This window comes from Fundulus heteroclitus, chromosome 24 (assembly GCF_011125445.2).
Source record: "Fundulus heteroclitus isolate FHET01 chromosome 24, MU-UCD_Fhet_4.1, whole genome shotgun sequence".
NCBI lineage: Eukaryota > Metazoa > Chordata > Actinopteri > Cyprinodontiformes > Fundulidae > Fundulus > Fundulus heteroclitus.
In genome coordinates this window covers 2,002,289-2,025,292 of record NC_046384.1, presented here as the reverse complement: position 1 = coordinate 2,025,292, position 23,004 = coordinate 2,002,289, and the positions used below count along the sequence as shown (strand labels likewise).

Here is a 23,004-nt window from a genome sequence, read left to right as displayed (position 1 = left end):
AACTGCCAGTATTTCTACTTTCCTTTTGTTTTAAATCTTGCTCTATAATCATTCATTGGCCTTATTGTTTATGTATCTGTTCTTAGTTTCTAGCCCCATTTTATGTCTATTTTTTCTACCCATGTTGTAATGTTTGTACCTCAACGAGTCTTTGCACACTATTTGTTTGATATATAAATAAAGTAAAAAAAAATGAAACAAAAAAAATCCTGTTTCCTTCAAAAATGTAATAACTGCTCTATTTTTTAATTAATAACTAATTAAGTTTTAATATCTCTATATCACATTGCCTAATTTCTTGTTTTAGCTTCTCTCTACTTGCTGTATATTTTTCACAATGAATTATTACATGTTCTACTGTTTCCATGTCCATACCACATTCACAACTACCTGTTGGATGTTTACCTATCACATGTTTTATTTAACCCTGTATGTCCGAGCCACAATCTTGTCATTACTACTTGTTCTTTTCGATTTTCTCCTATTATTTCCATAATCCCTACTTTCTTTTGTATTTGAAATAGATGACAACCTTTAGTTCCTTCCTCCCACATTTGTTGCTATTCAGATCTAATTTTGCTCTTTATAATTGATTTTATTTCAGATTTACCATATGCTATTTCCTGCTTTGTTTTAAAGACATTTTAGCTAAATGATCTGCCATATCATTCATTACCTTCTATATTTTTATGAGCAGGTATCCACATAAACCTAATCTTTGTTTCAGTTTGTTTCATTCTAAATAACACTTTATACATTTCTTAATCTAACTCCATACAACTATCAGATGAGACATTTAAAATAGACATTAGTGATGATAATGAATCTGAACATATAAGAACTTTTTCAGTTTTATTTTGCTCTACCCACTGTAAGGCCATGAGAATTGCTAACATTTCCACGGTATATACAGCTAAATTGTCCGATGTTCTTTGTTTCATATATATATATATATAATTCAGGAATAGCATAAGAAAATCCTGTTTTATTTGAAATTAAATCTTTTGAACCATCTGTATATATAATTTTAAAGGATTTATACATATTCTCAATTCTATCCTTTACAACATTTACCCAGTTATTATCTTTATTAATCTGCATTTCTTTATAAACCTCTAAATCAACATTCGCAGAAGGAGACAACCAAAAAAGTGTAATTGGATAAGGCACCGCAGCACAGTATCTCTTTCCCTGTATACCTATCTCCCTACTGCATTTATCTGCTGCCCATTAAAAACAGTCTGTTTTAGCTTTTCCACTCTCCCAGCAAGGTGTCAGGATTCTTACTGCTGAATTATTCTCCTCCTTATGTCCCTGCAAACTCACCCAATAATTCAGCATAATTTGCTTTTGTCTTAATTCTAAAGGAATCTCCCCCATTTCCACCTGCACTGCCAAAGATGGAGATGTTTTCAAAGCTCCACAGCATAATCTCAAAGCTTGATTCTGATTTACAGTCTTTGTTTTATCAACTGAGAATTTAACCCCCCAGTTATAAGCCCAATTTTCGACAGATTTAATAGCATTTTGTATTTTTTCATACACTAGTCTTACATTTTTCCCTTTTCTCCACAAAGCTCTATCATCAGCAAATAATGACTGCATGACATCCTGATCTACTTCTGTAAAAACATCATTAATCACGATTCAGAATAATAAAGGACTGATAATACTTCCCTGTGGAGTTCCATTATGAATTTATATTTATCAGATCTTGTTACTCCCATCTGTACTCCCAACTACAACATATTTAAAGGACAAGTCCGGTCAAAATCAGAATTCAAACTGCTGAAAGTACTTTAAATATAAAACTATTACATACTGTTCATTAAATAATACTTTTTTTAATTAAGAGTCATTTTCATTTAATCATGTTTACCGTAAATCCTCTAATATTGGCCTGTATTCCATTAGCGGCCGGGACTCTAACATTGGCCGGTCTCGCTGTCAGAGGAGGTAAATAATGGCCGGTCTCTCATACTATGATTAGAACCAATGTTTTTTCTGGGCAGGCTTCAACATTATACTTGTGATAGTAACATACAAGTACCACAGGGGGGGAAGTGTTTGCTAACGAATCTAAGCCATCTCTCTAGTAGCCTGGTCATCGCCTCGCTCTTGACTCGAACGTGAGACTTCAGTTTTCAGTCACCAGTAGGCCTAGGCTAACGTTAACGTTTACCATGGCAGCGAGGAGACGAAAATTTGACATCAAGTTCAAAGAGAACGTGCTGGAATATGCTGCAGAGCACTCCGGGGAGCAAGCTGCTAAACATTTTAACATTGACCCGAAAAGAATAAGATACTGGAAAAAGCAGAAAATAGATCTAGCCACAGCAAACAAAAAGAGAGCAAGGCTGCCAGGAGGAGGGAGAAAAAAGGTTAGCGAGGAGTCGGACACAAAACTCTCTGAGTGGATCCATTCAATGAGGGACAATCATAACTGAGTGTCGAGAAAAATGATCCGAAACAAGGCTCTGGAAATCTACCTTACAGTGAGTGATGGCGGTGCGCGATTTCTGGCTAGCAGGGGTTGGCTGCAAAAGTTTTTAAAGCGAAATGGCTTCGCATTGCGACGTCGGAAGGACCCAGATCTCCTCACAGAGAAACTTGTCTCATTCGTCGACTACGTGAGCAAGACTGTCGTCTCGAAAAGAATTTCAGAGAAGGACATAATTGCAATGGATGAGACTGCCGTTTGGTTCGATATGGTGTCTCCCAGTACCATTGACGTAAGAGGGACGAAGAGCGTTGCGCTCAAAACAACTACGAGAAAAGCCATCTCACTGTTGTCCTTGCTGCCAAGGCTGATGGCACAAAACTCAAGCCTTACGTCGTCTTCCGGGGGGCCATCCGCGAGGTGAAGGCAATGCAGCAAGAAATCTCAAGAGCTGTCATCGCCACATCTGCCAACGGCTAGATGAATGATGACTTGACCACAGCATGGCTCAGGTCAGTGGTAGGCAAATTCAGTTTTCGCCCACGCCTGCTGGTGTGGGATGCCTACCGCTGTCACATCAGCATCGCTACCAAACAGGAATTGAGGCCCTACAACGTCACAACCGCGGTGATCCCAGGAGGCTGCACTAAGTATGTGCAAGCCCCCGATGTCATGTGGAACCAGCCCTTCAAAGCGAGCCTACATGCTTCTTATGATGAGTGGATGGCCGGGGACGCAGACAAGCAATACACAAGTGGAGGGAACCTAAAAGCACCATCTCGCCGTCTGCTTGTGGACTGGGTTCTCGCTGCTTGGGACAAGCTGGACAAGGACCTGATCATCAAGTCCTTCAAAGTGTGTGGGCAGTCTGTGAAACCCGAGAGGGACAGGTATGAAATTAGCACTCACTTCTATCACTATCACTATTGCATTCGTGAGTGAGCCTGTCCACTGTGACTTGCAATAACAGCCAAACTAAATTAATGTATCGTTCTTTACAGCCCTGCGCTGCTGGACGACAGGCCCTGACTGCTGCCCGTCTGCGTGAGGAAGAGAACAGACACGCAGCAGAACATGAGGAGGACGAAGAGGAACTGTACAATAATGAACTTGTTATAGAGACTGGCGCGAGTGATGAGGAGATTAAAGGGAGAGATGAAGAGGAGGAGGAAATTGAGGAGGAGGATTAAACATAATTGGAGGATTTTTTTTTTTTTTTTTTTTTTTTACTTCAAACCAAACGAGACAATTTGAGTGAGCGATAAGGTGTCTAAACCTGTAAGTTGCCTTTTGTTATGAATCAATAGCCTAATTATCACCATGTATGGTTAAGTGTTTACAATGCACTAGTAGCACTACTGGTATGTTTGCTACGTTTTTGTTACCATATTACTACACTGGAATTTAGCCTGAATTACCGGTAGGCTATTTGTTGTTAATGTTCTGTATACCGTTATGGTAACTTTTTCAATAAATTAACCTATTATTTTATAGGTTCAAATAGACACAAAATCTCATTTTTATTCATTCCACTGGTAGTCTGTTTTGCTCAAATAGAAATAGAGGCCTGTCTCTAATTCTGGCCTCTTTCCAATAAAGGCCTAGACCGCGATGCACTTTAGTGAAATAAAGGCCCGGGCCTATACTAGAGGATTTACGGTATGTGGAGGCGTCCATCTTGGTCAAGAATAGTACTGTCACCTCTCAGTTTGTGACGTCACATCGCGGGACTGGCTGTTGAGCAAGTCCCAAGGCTATATCTGTTAATTGTCACTACGCGCTATTATCCAAGATGGCAACGACCAGTGCTCAAATGTGAAGCAGAGAGTGATGGATTAATTAGCCACAGCGATGAGAGTCATCATCATCTGATAGCGATATGGATTTTTTAGAAGACTTTCTTGATAGCAACCTGACATTTGACGTATTCCAGTCGTACCAGTTTGAGCCGAGGAGACCAAAAAGGGACGATGTGAGTTGAATCTGTCTGCTGCGGCTCTGGTGTTTAGACACCACAGACGCCTCCTTATTTTTGTGTTATTCTTCTCAGTTTGTTCTTCTTCCCAATGAAATATCTCAATGTCAACATCAATTAAAATTAGGGCTGTCGGTTTTAACGCGTTAACTTTGTTTGACCATAACGGAGCCTTTGTTAATAGCATTATTGTTTTTTTCCCCACCACGCCCTCCGGACTGTGTTTTTTTTTTTTTTCTCGGCTTACGTTGTTCCAAAATTGCTAGAGACTTGCACAACAGACCCGTGCTCACTGTTGCGAAGTCCACTTATTTTATGCGATTTTGATCTTGTTTTTCTAAAGTCGGAAAACAAGGAACAGAGTTGAAATAAGTAATGTTTTTTCCACTTTTACCTGTATTGTTACATCCAACTGCCATGCACGTGGGCATTGTTGCTTTGACAATAGCTCTTGTGAATTTCAATGGTGAGGTCCTCTTGAAATCCAAAATAATTGTTGTTGATCGCAGCTGTGTACAACAGTTCCTATTGAGTTTGCCTGTAAAGCGCAGAGAACTGCCCTAGGCTCACCGCGATGTTACGTCACAGGATGTGATGTCAGGCGGCCGTTTTTGCCCATAATTGGGCAATAATGGCTGCCCCCAGTATCAGTGATTGCAACGACAATTTATGGTTTTATTTATTTACTGATTAACGCTAAATTCACAAAATCACCACAAACGTATTAGTTTTAGTTATAGGTAATAGTCCGCTGATTTTTCCTTTATGACCGGACTTCCCCTTTAAAATGCTACTGCTACAACAATAAAATACACTATCACAATTATGTTAATGACACAACACTGCATATCACAAATTAATTGCAATGAACAGATTAACACCTGGATCTGTCAAAATCTTCTTCAGCTAAATAAAGAAAAAAACTTAAGTTTCGATTTTTGGGCCAAAACAGCATAGTACAAGTCAGTGCCCACCTTGAGTCATTTTGTTACTGAAAAGTGCTGGAGAGATAAACTCTCCTTGTCTTGAGTCCAGTGGTTTAAAGAGATTTGTCTAAGCCCGATATCTTGGCAATATCATGAACCCTGTCCTGAATTTCAACAACTACATTAAAGTTATCACTAAGACATCAAATTATCACAAGGATATTACCAGACTTAGATGACTGATGTCCCAAAAAGACTATTTTAATGCTGTTTTTACAGGATTTAGATAGAACAACAATAAGACAATTATGTGTTCAAAATACACTGTTACAGTCCTTAAAAAAGAAAGTACGATCATCATATTAGTCCAATTCTTAACTCTGACTACACCACCATGCACATAGAACTGGAGAGGTATTTTAGGGACTGATGCACCCCAAATGTTTAAAAGAGCATTTCCACAAGTCCTTCATCCCAGCTGCTTTCAGCCTTTATAATCTCTCCTGTTTGGGATTAAGTGTGGACAACAATGTGATTAAGTGTGGACAACATGCTAATGGTTGCTCAGGTTGTGATGTGATCATAAATCATCTATGATTTATGTTGCTAATACAATCATGTGTACTACATAGTCTTTTCACACCATTATGTGAATTGGCTGCTGTTTTTCCAAAGCATCACCACCGAAGGATGTCTCTCCTTTGTGAGTTCTCATGTTTGAGTTTAAATCTATCTTACTGGACAATATTTCCCCACATGCATCAGAACCAAAAGGTTTCTCCTCTACATGGATTCTCATGTGTGTATTTAAGTCTGACTTATCTGTAAATCTTTCACCACATGCATCACAAACTAAGGGTTTTTCTTCCATGTGATCCCCCATGTGTCTTTTCAATTGTGACTTCCAGGAAAATCTTCTCCCACATGCATCACAACAAAAAGGTTTTTCTCCCGTGTGGATTCCCATGTGTCTTCTTAAATATGATTTGAGGGAGAATCTTCTTCCACATGCTTCACAACCAAAAGGTTTCTCTCCTGAGTGGATTTTCATGTGTGTATTTAAGTCTGACTTGTCAGTAAATCTTTTACCACAAGCATCACAACCAAAAGGTTTCTCTCCTGTGTGGATTCTCATGTGTCTATTGAAGTCTGACTTATCCGTAAATCTTTTACCACATGCATCACATCCAAAAGGTTTCTCTCCTGTGTGAAGTCTCATGTGTCTATTAAAGTCTGACTTATCTGTAAATCTTTTACCACATGCATCACAACCAAAAGGTTTTTCTCCAGTGTGGTTTCCCATGTGTCTTTTTAATTGTGAGTTCAAGGAAAATCTTTTACCACATGCATCACAACCAAAAGGTTTTTCTCCTGTGTGAATTCCCATGTGTCTTTTTAGATGTGACTTCCAGGAAAATCTTCTACCACATGCATCACAACTAAAAGGTTTTTCTCCTGTGTGGATTCCCATGTGTCTTTTTAAATTTGACTTCTTGGAAAACCTTTTACCGCATGCATCACAACCAAAAGGTTTTTCTCCCATGTGGTTTCCCATGTGTCTTTTTAATTGTGACTTCAAGGAAAATCTTCTCCCACATGTATCACAACCAAAACTTTTTTCTCTTGTGTGGATTCTGACATGTCTTTTTAAATATGACTTGAGGGAAAACCTTCTCTCACATACATCACAACCAAAAGGTTTCTCTCCTGTGTGGATTCTCATGTGTGTATTTAAATCTGACTTGTCGGTAAATCTTTTACCACATACTTCGCAACCAAAAGGTTTCTCTCCTGTGTGGATTCTTGTGTGTCTATTCAAGTCTGACTTGACGGTAAATCTTTTACCACATACATCACACCCAAAAGGTTTCTCTCCTGTGTGGATTCTTGTGTGTCTATTTAGGTCTGACTTATCTGTAAATCTTTTACCACATACATCACAACTAAAAGGTTTCTCTCCCGTGTGAATTCTTAAGTGTTCTTTTAAAATTGACTCTTTGTAATATCTCTTTCCACAAACATCACAACCAAAGGATTTCTCGCTGGTGTGGTTTATGTTTGTCTTTGGATTTTTTTTCCAATTAAACTTTTTACTACCAACAAGAACTTTTTTCATTGAAACCACATTTGTGTCACCCTCTTCAATTTTTACTTTTATATAGTCAGATGTAGTGCTGACTGGAAAATCTCTGTCTTCTATTAGCTGTTGATGAAAGTAAGCGAATGCAGGTTTCTCTTCATCCTCTTCACTCTTCATATTAACAGTTGATGGAAACCTGGAATCTTCCGTCTCCTCGTTCAAATTCAGTTGCTCTTCTTCCTGGCTGACCCAGATTGTTTCAATTTCCTCCTTTATGTAGAAAAGCTCTATCTCCTGCTGATCCACATCAAGACTCCTTTCTTCAGGGACCTCTTCTTTAAAATCACCAGGCAACACTGAAACACATAACATGCCTTATCACTACATATATCTTGACAATGTAACAACCATGGTAAAGTTTAGATCCAGAGACTATTTTAAATAGGTGAACATGGCAGAGCACATGATATAACGACTGAGTTTTCCTCTGCTCTTGTATATTGTTACATTTCATAACCTTTGTCGTCACCTTCCACAGCGACACGTTTGTCATCTTAGCCTCCACCCTGACCAGACAGCATTTCCCCTGTATTTAGCTAGGCAGCTCCAAGTGTGAAGCCCAAGGCTGAGTTTGAAGATGTTCTCCGAGCATATGTTTCATGTTTATGCTCCAATTAGATCCAGTGAGTCATAGACTTCTGCTTCACCTTTAACCCGCTAGCATTAGTCTTAAGCCTACAGGTAATAACACTTTTATGTTATATCCCCTAATTCTATTTGTAGGTATAGGCCTAACCCTTTAGGTCCTAGGGAGAACCTAACCGAGCTGGGTACTTGCAACCTGAGAAGGTTGCAAGTACCTGATTCAAACCCTTCAGGTGATATTTTTTTAAACAAAATCCCTCTGACTGCAACAAGCTCGTAACGTAACATCCTGGGAACTTGTAGGAGGGAAAGACGGCACAGTTTCTGAAGGCAAAGGGTGTTTCCGTTTAGGATAAATCAGGATCGCTGACTGGTCAGTTATTGACGAGCCTCGAGGTTTGATTAACAGGCGGCTATTTGACAGGACAGGTTGTGAGACAAGCAGGGAAGAAGACATGGTGACAAAGTTAAACACTGCTGCTTCAGGTTGAATACCAACCAGTAATACATAATGTGCGAACGTTTATCCCATGTTGAGGCATGAAATGACTCACTAGTCTCAACCTGAATGCATCCAGACTCTAGCATGAACGCTTGACCCAGAGAGTCAGGAGATCTGAACTGGAGCCTCTAGTCAGAGGTTGAGGAAATAGGATGTGAGCACGTAGAGTCAGACTGAGCTGACATTTAGTCTGATAGGAAGCTGATGAATCCAGAGAGTTTTGGCCTTCAGCTGCAACACAGGACCCAGAAACAAAGTAAAGCAATCCTTACTGTTGATAGGAGCAGCAGTTAATGGAAAGCTGCTATCAGTCTCCTCCTTCACAAGGAGCTGCTCTCCTTCCTGACGGGCCCCGGGTTCCTCCTGTTCCTCCTTTATGTGGAGGGGCTCTGACTCCTGCTGCTCCCCCTCAGGACTCTGTTCTTCAGGAGCCTCTTCTTTAACATCTGCAGCCAACACTGAAACACATTACATGCTTTATCAACAACTAGATCTTTACAATGTTACAATGATGTCAACAGATGAGACTGAAACGATCAAACGGCCAAAAGTTTCATGTTTGGCATCAACACTGTTCATCCCCATATTGTACAGTGGTCAAATACAAACAATTAAAAATATTAACATTTCTGTTTTTATGACTTTCATTCAAGAGGAAATTAGAGGCACAAATATATCAGTGTTTAAGCATTAGAATGACAATAAAATGTGAAAAATATTTATTTGATGGAAAAAACATGTTTTATTATATTATAATATTATAGGTTAGAAAATGAGTAGTCTAAATTAAAAACCTGCATTAAAGTAAAGAGATAAAATTAAAAAGTTGAATATTGAAGTATTTTGTAGCTGATTAGTTGGTCAATTATTGAACGCATAACAGTTTTCCTTCCTTTTTGCCTTCTAGTCAATCAAGTCAATATTACAGTCATTAATCCTCCCAACCAATCACAACGCAGACCCAGGAACGCTCCTTCACCAAGCTCCGCCCCCTTTAGAGAGTTCAAAGAGTAGCATTTTTTTCTTAAAAACTTGCAGTTTTAGTAAAAAGCTGGTTGAATAAAGGGTTGAGTTTGAATTCAGTGTTTGTGTCTGTTTCTAAAACTAGATTGCTAAGCAACAGCATCAAATAGCCAGGGCTGCACTTAAAACATGTTTTGAATTTGTTGATAATTGTTGATATCGATCAATATGGTTTCTGTTTTATCTATATGCTTTTTTCTATATTGTCCAGACCTAAGTGCCGTCAATTTAAGGAAAAATCTTGGAATTTAAGGTTGAGGTTAACTTTATTAATTGATTAAAACAGAAAGAGCTGATCGGCTGATCCACCACCTGAACAGAGGAGGAAATTAGCACAGAAACTTCCTTAACAATCATGCAATTATTAGTATGTAGATAAGATAGACGTTATCTCCATAAAGGCAAAATAATTGATTTCAGCTGCCTGACAGGTTAAAGGTGCAGCTGTAGTAACGTAATTTTACTGAGGATAAATAAACAATAGGATAAATATTGAATAACCATAGGTAAAAAGTGGAGAAATTTAATAATACTCACTGGACAATACCTAACAGACTGAGAGTTATTTAATAACATTAAATAACAGTAAACAGTGTGTAATGGCACAATACTATGTCTATATCCTGCTTTGTGATCCAGGGTGGCACCACTGTTAGCTTCGTTCAGGCGTTACACATTTTCTAAATGAAACAGGAGGTTCTGTCTCTTGTCTCAAAAAGTGCTAAATACAGTGACAAAGTTGATAAGTTGGCAACACTGGTCAGTAATCTAAATGGCCATCTAGAAGATTACTGGTGTGATGCCATCTCCTAATTTTTTATTGCTGCACGGACCGCCAGGCGCATAAAAGTAGAGAAGAAGAAGCTTTGATCTGCAGCAACGCGCTTCATAGTCTGTGTGTAACGCCGTGATCTGGGGACAAATGTACTTTTCAACCTCTAATCTCCTCCCAGAGCTGTGAACTGGACAGCTCTGCTGTCCAGTTTGTTTTTCCCCACCTTATTTTCTCCTTTTTCATCATTTCATCAGTTGTTTTGCAACATACAACAGCTTTGAACAAGCAGGCAATCCTAGTAAATGTAGACAGGGAAGTGGTCATTAATATCAAATAGAGATAGTAAAATGACTGGCGAGTAAACAGAATAATAACCAGATCAAATGTTCATGTCATATTTATTAATTATGTCCAATTGGTTAACTTCTTTCTTGTGATCACTGGGAGCGCATTTGTGTTCATTTCTTTCTTCTTGTACCATCAACCAATCACAGGTCTTGAAAGACGGTGTCACACCTAGCAACGGGGGGGGTCAACTACACCTGAGATAAAACTCTCTGCCATTTCCTCACTCAGCAGCTTCTGAATCCCTCTGAAGCTTAGACTCCATGGTATGAATTTTTAAGCTAAGGCTGCGCTCCCACTGCAGGGACGTGTGACCCGTCCCCAACTTTCTCTTGGCAGTGTGGACGGCATAATTCGGATCTTTTCACCAGAAAAAAAACAGATTTGTGCCACTTCCATGTGTGGTACTAATCCGAATATACATGTCGGATAAGTTTCAGAGCGTCCGCAGTCTGAACGGTTGTGACGCATTTTATCCATGTGTTACGTAGTGTCACTCTCCTATCGCTCACTACATATCCACAAACAGTAGCAGCTGTTTGTGGATATGTAGTGAGCGACTTGAAAGCTCCACTGTTTCTCTTTCTTCTTACCTCACTTTGTCTTGATCTGATGTGGCCTTATTATTCATTTATATTTATTTATATATATATATATATATATATATATATATATATATATATATATATATATATATATATACAATTTCTAATCGCGATTAATCGCATAATTTGCCCGATTAATCATGATTAATCGCATTGTATGTAAAGAGCACTTTTATTTTAATGTTCTGCTGCCATATGAACAAAAGTGTTGTAACATTTGTAGCACTTATTTTATACTGGATATTTTCAACCCATCTATTGAATTTAGTGCACTAGTTGATCTTTTCTTCATAAGAGAACAGCAAGCACTGCAGCCAAAATATGGCCTTTTTTGACCTGCTGTATATTAGCCAGTCCCTAAGCTTGATGTATCATGAAACTGTTGACCTTTTGGGTTTTGTGGTTTTTATTTTATTATTACAATTTAATAATAATAATAATAATAATAATAATAATAATAATGTTATGTTCAGTGTTTTTTCGCTAATCCACCTCTTATATATTTCAATCCTTATGTAATTTTGTCTGTGTTGTGTGCACCTGCCTGTTGCTTTAATCCTATAAATTTCCCCGTCGTGGGCTAAAAAAAGGATTAGCTAATGTTATCTTATCTTAAATAACACTTTTTAATATATGTACTGGGTTCTTTCAAGGTCTTAATTACATTTTCTGTGTGGGCTCCAGTAACATATGATAGATAATATCTACTTTGAAAGTTAACATGAACTGCTGCTGAAGATGACCACTGATCTACCTGGATGTTCCCTGGAGGACTGAAACGCCTCAGTCAGAGACGTCTGTGGGTCTGTCAGGGCAATGACAGAAGTTTCGTCTCCTCTCTCCGTTTCTGTGGCTCGACGTTTTCATGTTTTTTCACGTGCTTAGATAAATTTGTTGTGTTTCCACTGAAATTAACCGGCTTTTTACAAAACATACAGCTTGATTTCATTTACGGTATTAAAATAAAGCCAAACGGTGCTACTTCCCCTGTTCATGTTTTTCCGCTGCTGCGGTCTCTCTCAGCTGTTTGTGTGTTGAGTTTGTGTGAGAGCTGAGTGGTCGGGCCAGGCTGAGCCTGCGTGCTGATTGGCTGGCGCCGCTGAGCCATGTACCGGAGGGGAGGGGGAGTGCTGCCGTGAGTGCTGACTGACACTGACTGAAAGCATGTGAGTAACATGCGTTAATGCGCGATAAAATAAATATCGCCGTTAATAGTCTAATGAATTAACGCGAAATTAACGCGTTAACTTGCCCAGCCCTAATAAATAAATAAATAAATATATATATATATATATATATATATATATATATATATATATATATATATATATATATATATATATATATATATATATATATATATATATATATATACACATATATATATATATATATATATATATATATAGCAACATACAGCAACAGATAAGCCTGTTAATCATCAGTCAAAGATGATTGACAGGCTTATCTGCACATCAGAGACTGCAATATTCAGCAACAGCTCCATGGAACTACTAGAAAGGAGAGAAAATGCCATTTCACCTCACAGCCCTAACCTCGTAGTCGGCGGTCAGGGAAGTTTTATTTTGCTCACTCTGACTTTCCTCGGATTTAAAAAAAGAAAAAATCTACCACAATAGAAAAGCAGAAGAGACATTTCATTTGGCACTATAATTATCTGGCTACGTAGATGTTTGAGAATCATTGGACACTCAACCAGTTGGCAGCTAAAACCTACGATTTTGTAAGCATGTAGTTTAAAGAACTAAAGTCGGTTCCCTGGTGTTGTACTGTGGCTGTTAGTAACTATGTGGTTCTTTACTCACTAAGGAGAGGAACAGGAGGAGGATAAATCACTCAATAGACAATGAAAAATGTGTCGTTCTCACTTCTGAGATCATGGTAACGCCCTGACGTGCTTATAAAGTAATATGTCTTTGTATGTATCCATCTATCTGACTGTCTGTCCGTGTATACATTAAAAAATAACTGGGATGTCTTTGTATTATTTATTATTATTATTGAATTAAAGCTTGATTAAGTTCCCACATACTCAGTTAATCACTTTGAGAAAATCATGGAAGATTTATTCAAACTAGGAGTAGACAGATTATGAATAAATCTGGGTTCCTTCTAATCACATTTTATTTCACAGAAAGGTGAAGTTCTCTCTGGACATCCTGACATTAAGCACCCACTGGGAGTCTGTAAAGGTGAGAACCTTAGCAGCACTCAGAGGCTCAAAGGAGTACCCAGACTGACGGTTAACCGACATCTGAAAAACACCCATAATACCAACACCCGTTAATAAATGTGCCGTGTTTACATGTCACAATTAAGACACTAAATCAAGTTATTTGTGACATTTTGGCTGACATTATTGCCTCTATTTTCTCCTGGTTGTAGTTGTAGGTGGTTGTAGTTAAAAAGATTAGCACCAGCTTACCCTGCGACGTCTGAGTCGCCTTGTTTCCTGCTGCAGCTCCAGGAGCTGCATCAGCCTCCACGGTTTTCCTCACTCTGCATCTCTCTTCTTGGAGGAACCAGCTAACCGCTAAGAGACCCACCTCTGCAACCCAATCTGCTGTGTCATGTGATCAAATGAGCAAAATTTGATTGGCTCAGAGCCACTGAACGCGATCTAGTGTTGATTGCTTTGGCTTGAGGCACCAGAAGGTCAAAACATTTGTAGGTGAAATTTCTGCTTCGGCTGAACAATTAATCGCATTTTCAATATAATCGCAATTTTAAAAAACGCAATTTCCAAATCGCAGAGGTCAGCAATTTTTGGCTATGTAACAATTAGGGAATCAGACGCTTCCTTTAGGTGTTGGTAAAATGTTTAAAGTGGGTTTGCCTCCACATGAAAGGGAAGAGAGTTGCAGCAGTGAGATAATCTAATTTTATTACTTGTTTTATAGTTTATATAATCATACATAGCAATAAGTACAGGTCAATCAGTTTAATACATAGACTTGCTCGTTGGTTGGACTTTATGTTCAACAAGGATTGATCAATTAAAAGCTGTTCTCTTGAATAATATTCTGATCAATAGAAATATTAAAAGTTCTTGTTTTAAATAGTCCTTGTTTACGAACATCTTTATTTAGAGGCCATTTTTGTGGCTTGTGGTTAATGGCTTTTTGTTCAAATATATCGTAGGCAGAACGCAATCATTTCTGCTCTGAGTTTAGATGCTGTGGGTCTTTTAGCATCTAATCCGCACGGCGAGGAAACAAATTGATTTGTTGTTAGTATATGTTTAAAAGGACATGATCAATTAAACTGGGGGAAAAAACTGCATTAAATCGCAATATTAAGAAAAAAAAAATCGCAATTAGATTATTTTCCAAAATCGTTCAGCCCTAATTTCTGCTGCTGAATATTTGCTGCTGGGTTTAAAATAAAAAAGAATCACATACATAGTTGCTCAGACCAATCAGTGTTATAAATTCAATGTCTAAAAAAGCAGTCTGATTGTAATTAGATCGTATGTCTTCTATATTCTTTCTATGTAGAAGAAGACTCTGAGGATGTTATCTAGTTCTCTCTTTTCCCTTTGCTCTATTTTGGTCACCCTTCTCCCTTTTAACGTTTTGCCTCATCTTTTTCTCTTCCTTTATTTCTCTTCCACTTTTCAGTTTGTGTCCATTGAATGTGAAATAAGCCCAAAATAACCCCTAATAAAGTTGTTATCAAACGTATCACACAGAGCAATATAGTGAAAGCAGTAATGCTCCACTTGTGAAAGTAAACCTGTTGGCCTCTCCTTGGCATCAAGACAGCAATTCTTGGTGCTCCACAACCAGACAGGACACGTAAAAAACTGACAGAATCAAGGCTGCCAGACAACCGGCGCCACCGGGTCCTCTGACTACCACCAGCAACCAAAGCAGGTGGAGTGTCTTGCTCAAGGACACAACGACAGAGGATCGGTGTGGGGCTTCAAACTGCCAACCCACCAGTTCCAGGAAAAACTCCTAGCTGAGATATTTTGTCTGATAATTCCAGAGAGTTTTGGCCTTTAGCTGCAACACAGGACCCAGAAACAAAGTAAAGCAATGGTTACTGTTGATAGGAGCAGCAGTTAATGGAAAGCTGCTATCAGTCTCCTCCTTCACAAGGAGCTGCTCTCCTTCCTGACGGGCCCCGGGTTCCTCCTGTTCCTCCTTTATGTGGAGGGGCTCTGACTCCTGCTGCTCCCCCTCAGGACTCTGTTCTTCAGGAGCCTCTTCTTTAACATCTGCAGCCAACACTGAAACACATTACATGCTTTATCAACAACTAGATCTTTACAGTGTTACAAAGATGTCAACAGATGAGAAACTGATCAAACCGTCAAAAGCTTCCAGTTTGGCATCAACACTGTTCATCACCCTGATTACTCCACATTGTTGTAGCCATGGTAACAGTGGCCAGTTACAAGATAATATTCAACTAAGAATACAAACATCCATATTTTTTCCGACTTACAGACAAGAGGGAAGTAGATCTGGAAATATAAGTTAATATAAGGAAATGTAAGAGATTTCCCAGACTTAAAATTATAAAATAACTTTAAAAGAATATATATTATATAAGGAAAAAACATCAAGAACTAGATCTTTAACATGTTACAACCATGGGAAAGATTCAGTTTAGAGAAAACGATTTCCATGCAGTGTAATTATGGCAGGATTGGTCCTCCATAAAATATGCAACCCTCTTTCTAGACAAGATGAACCAAAAAGCGTTTTTGGATGAGCTTTCCAATGTAGATAGACAAGAAAAACTTGATGCTGAACGGTGCTACATGCTAAGCTAGCATTAGCACTCCCTATGAAGTCTGCCATGTCTCTGGATAAATGGCTGTCATGACATAACAATATTAATTTAAAACGTGAACAACGAGTTGTGATGAAGAGGAGGAATCCATCAGCTGCTGAAAACGGCTCCTAAACTTTAGCTCCATCCACACAGTTAGCATGAAGAAGGAAATCTCCAAACCTGATGGGTGCAGCAGAACTCTGGGCTGGAAAACATCCCCCATCATTGGTGTCTCCTCTGCTGCGTCCTGCCGCTCTTTGAGCTCCTGCTTCCCTCCAGTTTCTCCGCTGTGCCTCCAGCTGCTGGACTTCTTTCCAGACTTCATCACCTGCAGCAGCTGCTGCTCTCTTTCAGCCTCACCAACACTCCCGATTCTAGCCTCACAGCAGAACAAGGACAAAGGACAAAGAACCCGGAAGCGATCAACGCGGCTGCGCGTTTGCGAAAGGGGCATTGGCTGTCGCGGCGCAAGAATTGCGGCCGCCATCTTGGAGCGGTCATCCTGCAAAAAGATGTGAATCCCACAGTCATCTCATGATTTCTCAACAACCTTGTAGTAAACCCACACATAATAATTTCAAGAATATTACTTTGCTTTATTTTTTAACCTTTTACTTAAATTTTTTTATAAAATTAAAAATAAACTTGGTCTATTGGTGTTTTTTTGCACAGTTCTTTAAACACAGAGAGAATCAAAGTCTTCATTGAGTCATGTCTACTTTAGCCTGACGAATATCAGTCAGTAAACAAAAACTGTTTTACAACATATCTTGTATATTTAGATTTTTTTATTATAAATATCCTCACATAACTGATCTGACCAGTGATGACATGTTTAGCCGCATGTCATCATTCAACCGCTGGTTGTCTAGGTGGTGTCCTGAAAACGACGTGGGCTACATTGATAACTGGAGAACTTTCCGGGGAAAACCTGGTCTGATCCAGAGAGACGGCATCCATCCTACTTTGGATGGTGCAGCTCTTCTTTCTAGAAATCTGGCCGGATTTATTAGTCCTCCTAAATGCTGACAACTCAGGGTCCAGAGCAGGAAGCAGAGCCGTAGTTTAACACACCTCTCTGCAGCTTCTGTACTGTTACCCACCCATTATCCTATTGAGACGGTGTCTTTCTCACAGCCAAAATTTAACAGATCAAAAACTGATCTACAAGGAACAAATCATAAAAATCTAATAAAAACCCATATGGATCACCTTGAACCAAAAAAATAAAACTATTAAATGTGGTCTATTAAATATAAGGTCTCTCCCTCCAAAGACTTTGTTAGTTAATGAATTGATTTCTGATAATCAGATTGATTTATTTTGTCTCACAGAAACCTGGCAACAAGACGACTACGTTAGTATAAATGAGTCAACTCCCTTCGATTATTTAAATGTCCACATTCCCAGATCTGTGGGAAGAGGAGGAGGAGAGGCAACCATCTTTCAGTCGAATTTATTAAATAGTCTCAGGCCAATTAATAACTACAGTTCTTTTGAACATTTAACCTCCAGTTTCCCTCATCCCAACTGCAAAGCAATAAAACCTCTTCTGTTTGTTGTTTTGTATCGTCCACCAGGCCCTTACTCTCAGTTTTTGGATCAGTTGTCAGACTTCTTATCTGATTTGGTGTTAAACACTGACAATGTTATTGTAGTGGGGGATTTCATCATTCATGTTGACACAGAATGTGATAACATTAGTGTAGCCTTTAAAACTATCCTAGGTTTTGCTCAAAATGTGCATAAACCGACGTACTCTTGGCTTCATACTTTAGACCTTGTGCTGACATGGCATTGATTGTGAAAAATTAACAGTATTCCCTCACAACCCTCTCCTATCTGACCATTTCTAATAACCTTTGAGTTTAATTTAATTGAGTTTTCCATCTTCCAAAGGTTTCATTATAGCAGACCTGTATCAGGTAATGCTGTATCAAACTTTAAAGAGTCTGTCCCCCTTTTAATTTACCCTCACTATCACAGAAATGCCCAGCAGATGGCAGTAATGTTGTTTCCTCCAATTCACAAATAGATGTCTTTGTTAACGGTGTGACTTCCTCGTTGCATTCTACATTTGACAATGTAGCTCTGTTGAAAAAGATAATTATTCACTGGAAGCTGGCTCCCTGGTTTAATTTAGGGCTGTGTTCGTTGAAGCGCAAAGTTATGAAATTGAAGAAAAAATGGCGCTCTACACACAAAGAGGAATCGTACCTAATCTGGAAAAACAGTCTACTGTTGTATAACAAGACCCTTCGCTAAGTTAGAGTACCATAGTTTTCATCATTAATAGAGGAGCATAACAAGAATCCTAGATTTTTCAGTTGCCGAACTTACCCAGAGTCATAGCTCTGATGATCCATCCATTCTCTCACCTCTCAGCAGTAATGCCTTTATGGGATTCTTCATAAATAAAATTGATTCCATTAAAAATAAAATAATTGGCATCCTCCCAAACACGTTTACCTCGTCCTCAGTTAGTGAGGCAGCGTTGGAGAAATCTTTAGAACCTAATTGATGTTTGAACTGTTTAGATTCAATTTGATTCATTCAATTCAATTTTATTTATATAGCGCCAATTCATTATACACATCATCTCAATGCACTTTCCAAAGTTAAATTCAATCAGATTATACAGATTGGTCAAAAACTTTCCTCACTAAGGAAACCCAGCAGGTTGCATCAAGTCTCTCCAAGCAGCATTCACTCCTCCTGAAAGAGTGTAAAGCCACAGTGGACAGTCGTCTGCATTGTTGATGGCTTTGCAGCAATCCCTCATACTGAGCATGCATGAAGCGACAGTGGAGAGGAAAACTCCCCTTTAACAGGGAGGAAAACCTCCAGCAGAACCAGAACCAGGCTCAGTGTGAACGCTCATCTGCCTCGACCCACTGGGGCTTAGAGAAGACAGAGCAGAGACACAGAAAGCACACATTGACCCTGGAGTACTTTCTATGTTAGATGGTAATTGTGGATGATCTGCCTCCCCTGATGATGTCACAGCTAACAGAACGCAAGGCCAGGTGTACCTTCTATAAAGAGAAAAAAAAACAAAGAACAAAAAGTTAAACCACCAGCAGACCTGCAGTCTGAGAGCGAAGTGCTCTGTTAGGAACATACGGGGTAATCAGAGCTCTGATATGATATGATGGAGCTTGATTATTAAGGGCTTTATATGTTAGAAGAAGAATTTTAAATTCTATTCTTGATTTAACAGGAAGCCAATGAAGGGAAGCTTAAATTGGAGAAATATGATCCCTCTTGTTGATTTTCATCAAACAGCTCCTTTGCACGCTTCGACTCTCCAAGCTGCAGGGAGCCTGAACATCTCCCCCAGCCAGAGGAGAACCATCAGCCTCTCCTCCTGCAGCTCCACCAGGTGACTTCCTCCCTGAAGGAGGTCAACACCAACAAGGCTGCAGGTCATGGTGTCAGCCCGGACGCTTAGATCATGTGCTGACCGGCTAGCAAGGTTTTTTTTGGACATTTTCATCCTCTCCCTGCAACTCTCCATGGTTCCAGCCTGTTTGAAATCCTCCGTTATTGTTCCTGTCCCCAAGAAACCAACCATCTTCTGCCTCTATGACTATCGTCTTGTTTCTCTGACCCCCGTCATCATGAAGGGCTTCCAGAGGATCCTCCTAAAGTCCACCAAGGACGCCGTCCCTGCTGGCCTAGACAGCCTGCAGTTCACCTACAGGGAGAATGTCTCCACACAGCTTCTTCTCTAAAGCTGTAAGGCCTGTCGGCCCCTGCTGAGGAAACTGAGTCTGTACATGTCACCGTGTCACTACTGTGAATGCATTTTTTTGCACACTCTTAACAATCAGGTATGTTTCATTGTAGTTTCATTGCACAGTTCTGTGTATGACGATTTAACAACATTGTACACGACTTACTGCAAGCTTGAATGTATCATTAAAGAAGCTTTGAGTGACAGGTTCATGCACCACAATAGATCATGTCTAGATGGGACTGACTTTCAGTGGTTAGTGCGAGCAGCAGACCCTAAAGACTGTCATGCACGCTTTAATCTCTATAAAATATATTTAAAAACACTGTGCACAATGCTTGCTACGGAATTACTAATTGTTTGTTGTGTGTATGCTTAGCCGGAGTATTTCCTGGAAACATATCACCACAGTAGCACGGGGTAACAATAAAAGTTTCCTGATTCTTGATTTTTATGTCCAGCAGAATGAGTCAATGAGCTCCTATCTTTTTATATCGACAATACTAAATTATAAATAAACAAATCTATTGGAAACAGCGTCTTCTGACACATAACAGTGAACACAACTAAATGAAGACTTTCATTCTCTCTGTTATTAGAAAACAACACTAAACTATGTAAATAAACGCCACAAAAACCAAGCTTACTAATTTTAAAATTCTATTTTTTAAACACAAGATTGAAAATAAAGATCATCTATAGGAGGAGAACATGAAGTTGTTGACAGCAGCAGCTCAGCTGATCTGCTCCCCAGGATCTTGTCACAGCTAAACAGAACACCAGGCCAGATGTAGCTACTATGAAGAGAAAAGCAGAGCATCAAGTTAAAAGGTGGAGTAACAGCAAATACTTCAGAACTGGAGAGTAGTAGGAGAAAGTAGCAGAGTGAAGAAAATAGATCATAGCAGCAGATGTATTTGTTTAATAGGATCTGAGTTTTTGAGCGACATTCAGTCCACACTCCTCACCAGTAGGTGGCGGTAATGCGCCATTAAGTTGTTTACCTACCGTTGATCACTTCCGGGTTCTTTGTCCTTGTGTTGCTGTGAGGCCAGAATCGGGAGTGTTGGTGAGGCTGAAAGAGAGCAGCAGCTGCTGCAGGTGATGAAGTCTGGAAAGAAGTCCAGCAGCTGGAGGCACAGCGGAGAAATTGGAGGGAAGCAGGAGCTCAAAGAGCGGCAGGACGCAGCAGAGGAGACACCAATGATGGGGGATGTTTTCCAGCCCAGAGTTCTGCTGCACCCATCAGGTTTGGAGATTTCCTTCTTCATGCTAACTGTGTGGATGGAGCTAAAGTTTAGGAGCCGTTTTCAGCAGCTGATGGATTCCTCCTCTTCATCAGAACGTTTTAAATTAACTTTGTTATATCATGACAGCCATTTATCCAGAGACATGTCAGACTGCAGAGGGAGTGCTAAAGCTTGCTTAGCATGCAGCACCATAGACATTATGTACGTAGATACCTCATTAAATGCTGGAGGCCATCCTGCATCGCCGCCATATTGGATAGGTCTCTCTTATTCCAGGCTGCCATAGGAGCCAATGGGAGGAAACGCAGAGGGAGCAACCTTACCCATATTTTCTGGAGTTTATGGTTATAATAACCGGCGATAACTATTTAAAGCAGATAGTAATAGTAGTAATATCATCTTTATTGTCATTGAAAGATACATTACAACGAAATTTGTTCTCTGCTTTTAACCCATCATCCTTGGAGAGCAGTGGGCTGCCATGTGGGGCATCCGGGAAACAATCTGGGGTTAGGGGTCTTGCTCAGGGACCCAGAGTGCAGGCACTGGGGATCGAACCGGGTACTTGCATCCTTCTCTGAGTGCAAGCACACTGCTCTAACCACTAGACCAACACTCCAGATCACGTGATACAGATCACTATTTTGGGATGAGATTGGTTCTGAAGACGAGTTTTACTTGGTGAGAACATTGATGGACCCAACAGATGGACCATGATATTATGTTTATTAATCTGTTTTCGCCATATGTCACAAATGAAGAACCCTGGAGTTAGAGACTCTTGCAGGAAGCTGTGCAAAACGTTTCTTTTTCAAGGGTCTTAAGCAGCAGCACTGTTTGCAAGCAGGGTAGTGGAAGACACTGGAACCACCTGGAAATTTTAAAAGAACACTTTTCCAGGCTTTTAAAAGACTGTGTATGTATGTGTGTATGCAAAAAATGAAGAAATTATTGTTGCCGCGTATAGAAGGCTCAGGATTGTACGTGTGTGAGAGTGAAATACATTTAAATGAACAAACAAACTTGCTTATTTACTGAAATATAAAATGTATTAATAAAAGCATAAAATAAAGTATTTCAGCGTGAAATATTTATATACACATTTAATAATATGCCATACCACATATCTGACTTTGCTAAATATCATAAAGCAAAGTATTTCAGTATGAAATCACCTATTTATACATTAATATACTATATATCTGCCTGTTAAAGACCATATATTTATGAAATGCATTGTTTAAACAACATATTTCATAATGAAAATGTGTTTTTTAATGTGTATCATAACCACATATGTGCTGTTTGTAACAAACAAAACAAAACAGGTAAAATTCAGGAAGTTATTATTTACTTTTGTTGGGCAATCAGCTCCACCCCTTTTTTCTTTCATATTTAACTACATCCAAATATATTAAAATATGTTTTTTCCTCATATAATATATATTCTTTTAAAGTAATTTTATAATTTTAAGTCTGGAAAATCTCTTAAATTTCCTTATATTAACTTATATTTCCAGATCTACCTCCCTCTTGTCTGTAAGTCAGAAAAAACATGGATGTTTGTATTCTTAGTTGAATATTATCTTGTATCTGGCCACTGTTACCATGGCTACAACAATGTGGAGTAATCAGGGTGATGAACAGTGTTGATGCCAAACATGAAGCTTTTGGAAGTTTGATCAGTTTCTCATTTGTTGACATGGTTGTAACATTGTAAAGATCTAGTTGTTGATAAAGCATGTAATGTGTTTCAGTGTTGGCTGCAGATGTTAAAGAAGAGGCTCCTGAAGAACAGAGTCCTGAGGGGGAGCAGCAGGAGTCAGAGCCCCTCCACATAAAGGAGGAACAGGAGGAACCCGGGGCCCGTCAGGAAGGAGAGCAGCTCCTTGTGAA

At 39.2% G+C, this 23,004-nt stretch overlaps 1 protein-coding gene across 1 annotated transcript; it reads right to left on the bottom strand.

Annotated features, from left to right (window-relative positions):
* Positions 1-5,581: 5,581 nt before the first annotated feature.
* Positions 5,582-8,885, bottom strand: LOC105924417 (gastrula zinc finger protein XlCGF57.1). Its single transcript, XM_036128314.1, has 2 exons — positions 8,841-8,885; positions 5,582-7,777 (listed from the first exon to the last, which is right to left on the bottom strand). Coding segments are annotated over exons 1-2 (1,800 nt in total). The 5' UTR covers positions 8,842-8,885; the 3' UTR covers positions 5,582-5,978.
* Positions 8,886-23,004: the final 14,119 nt, after the last annotated feature.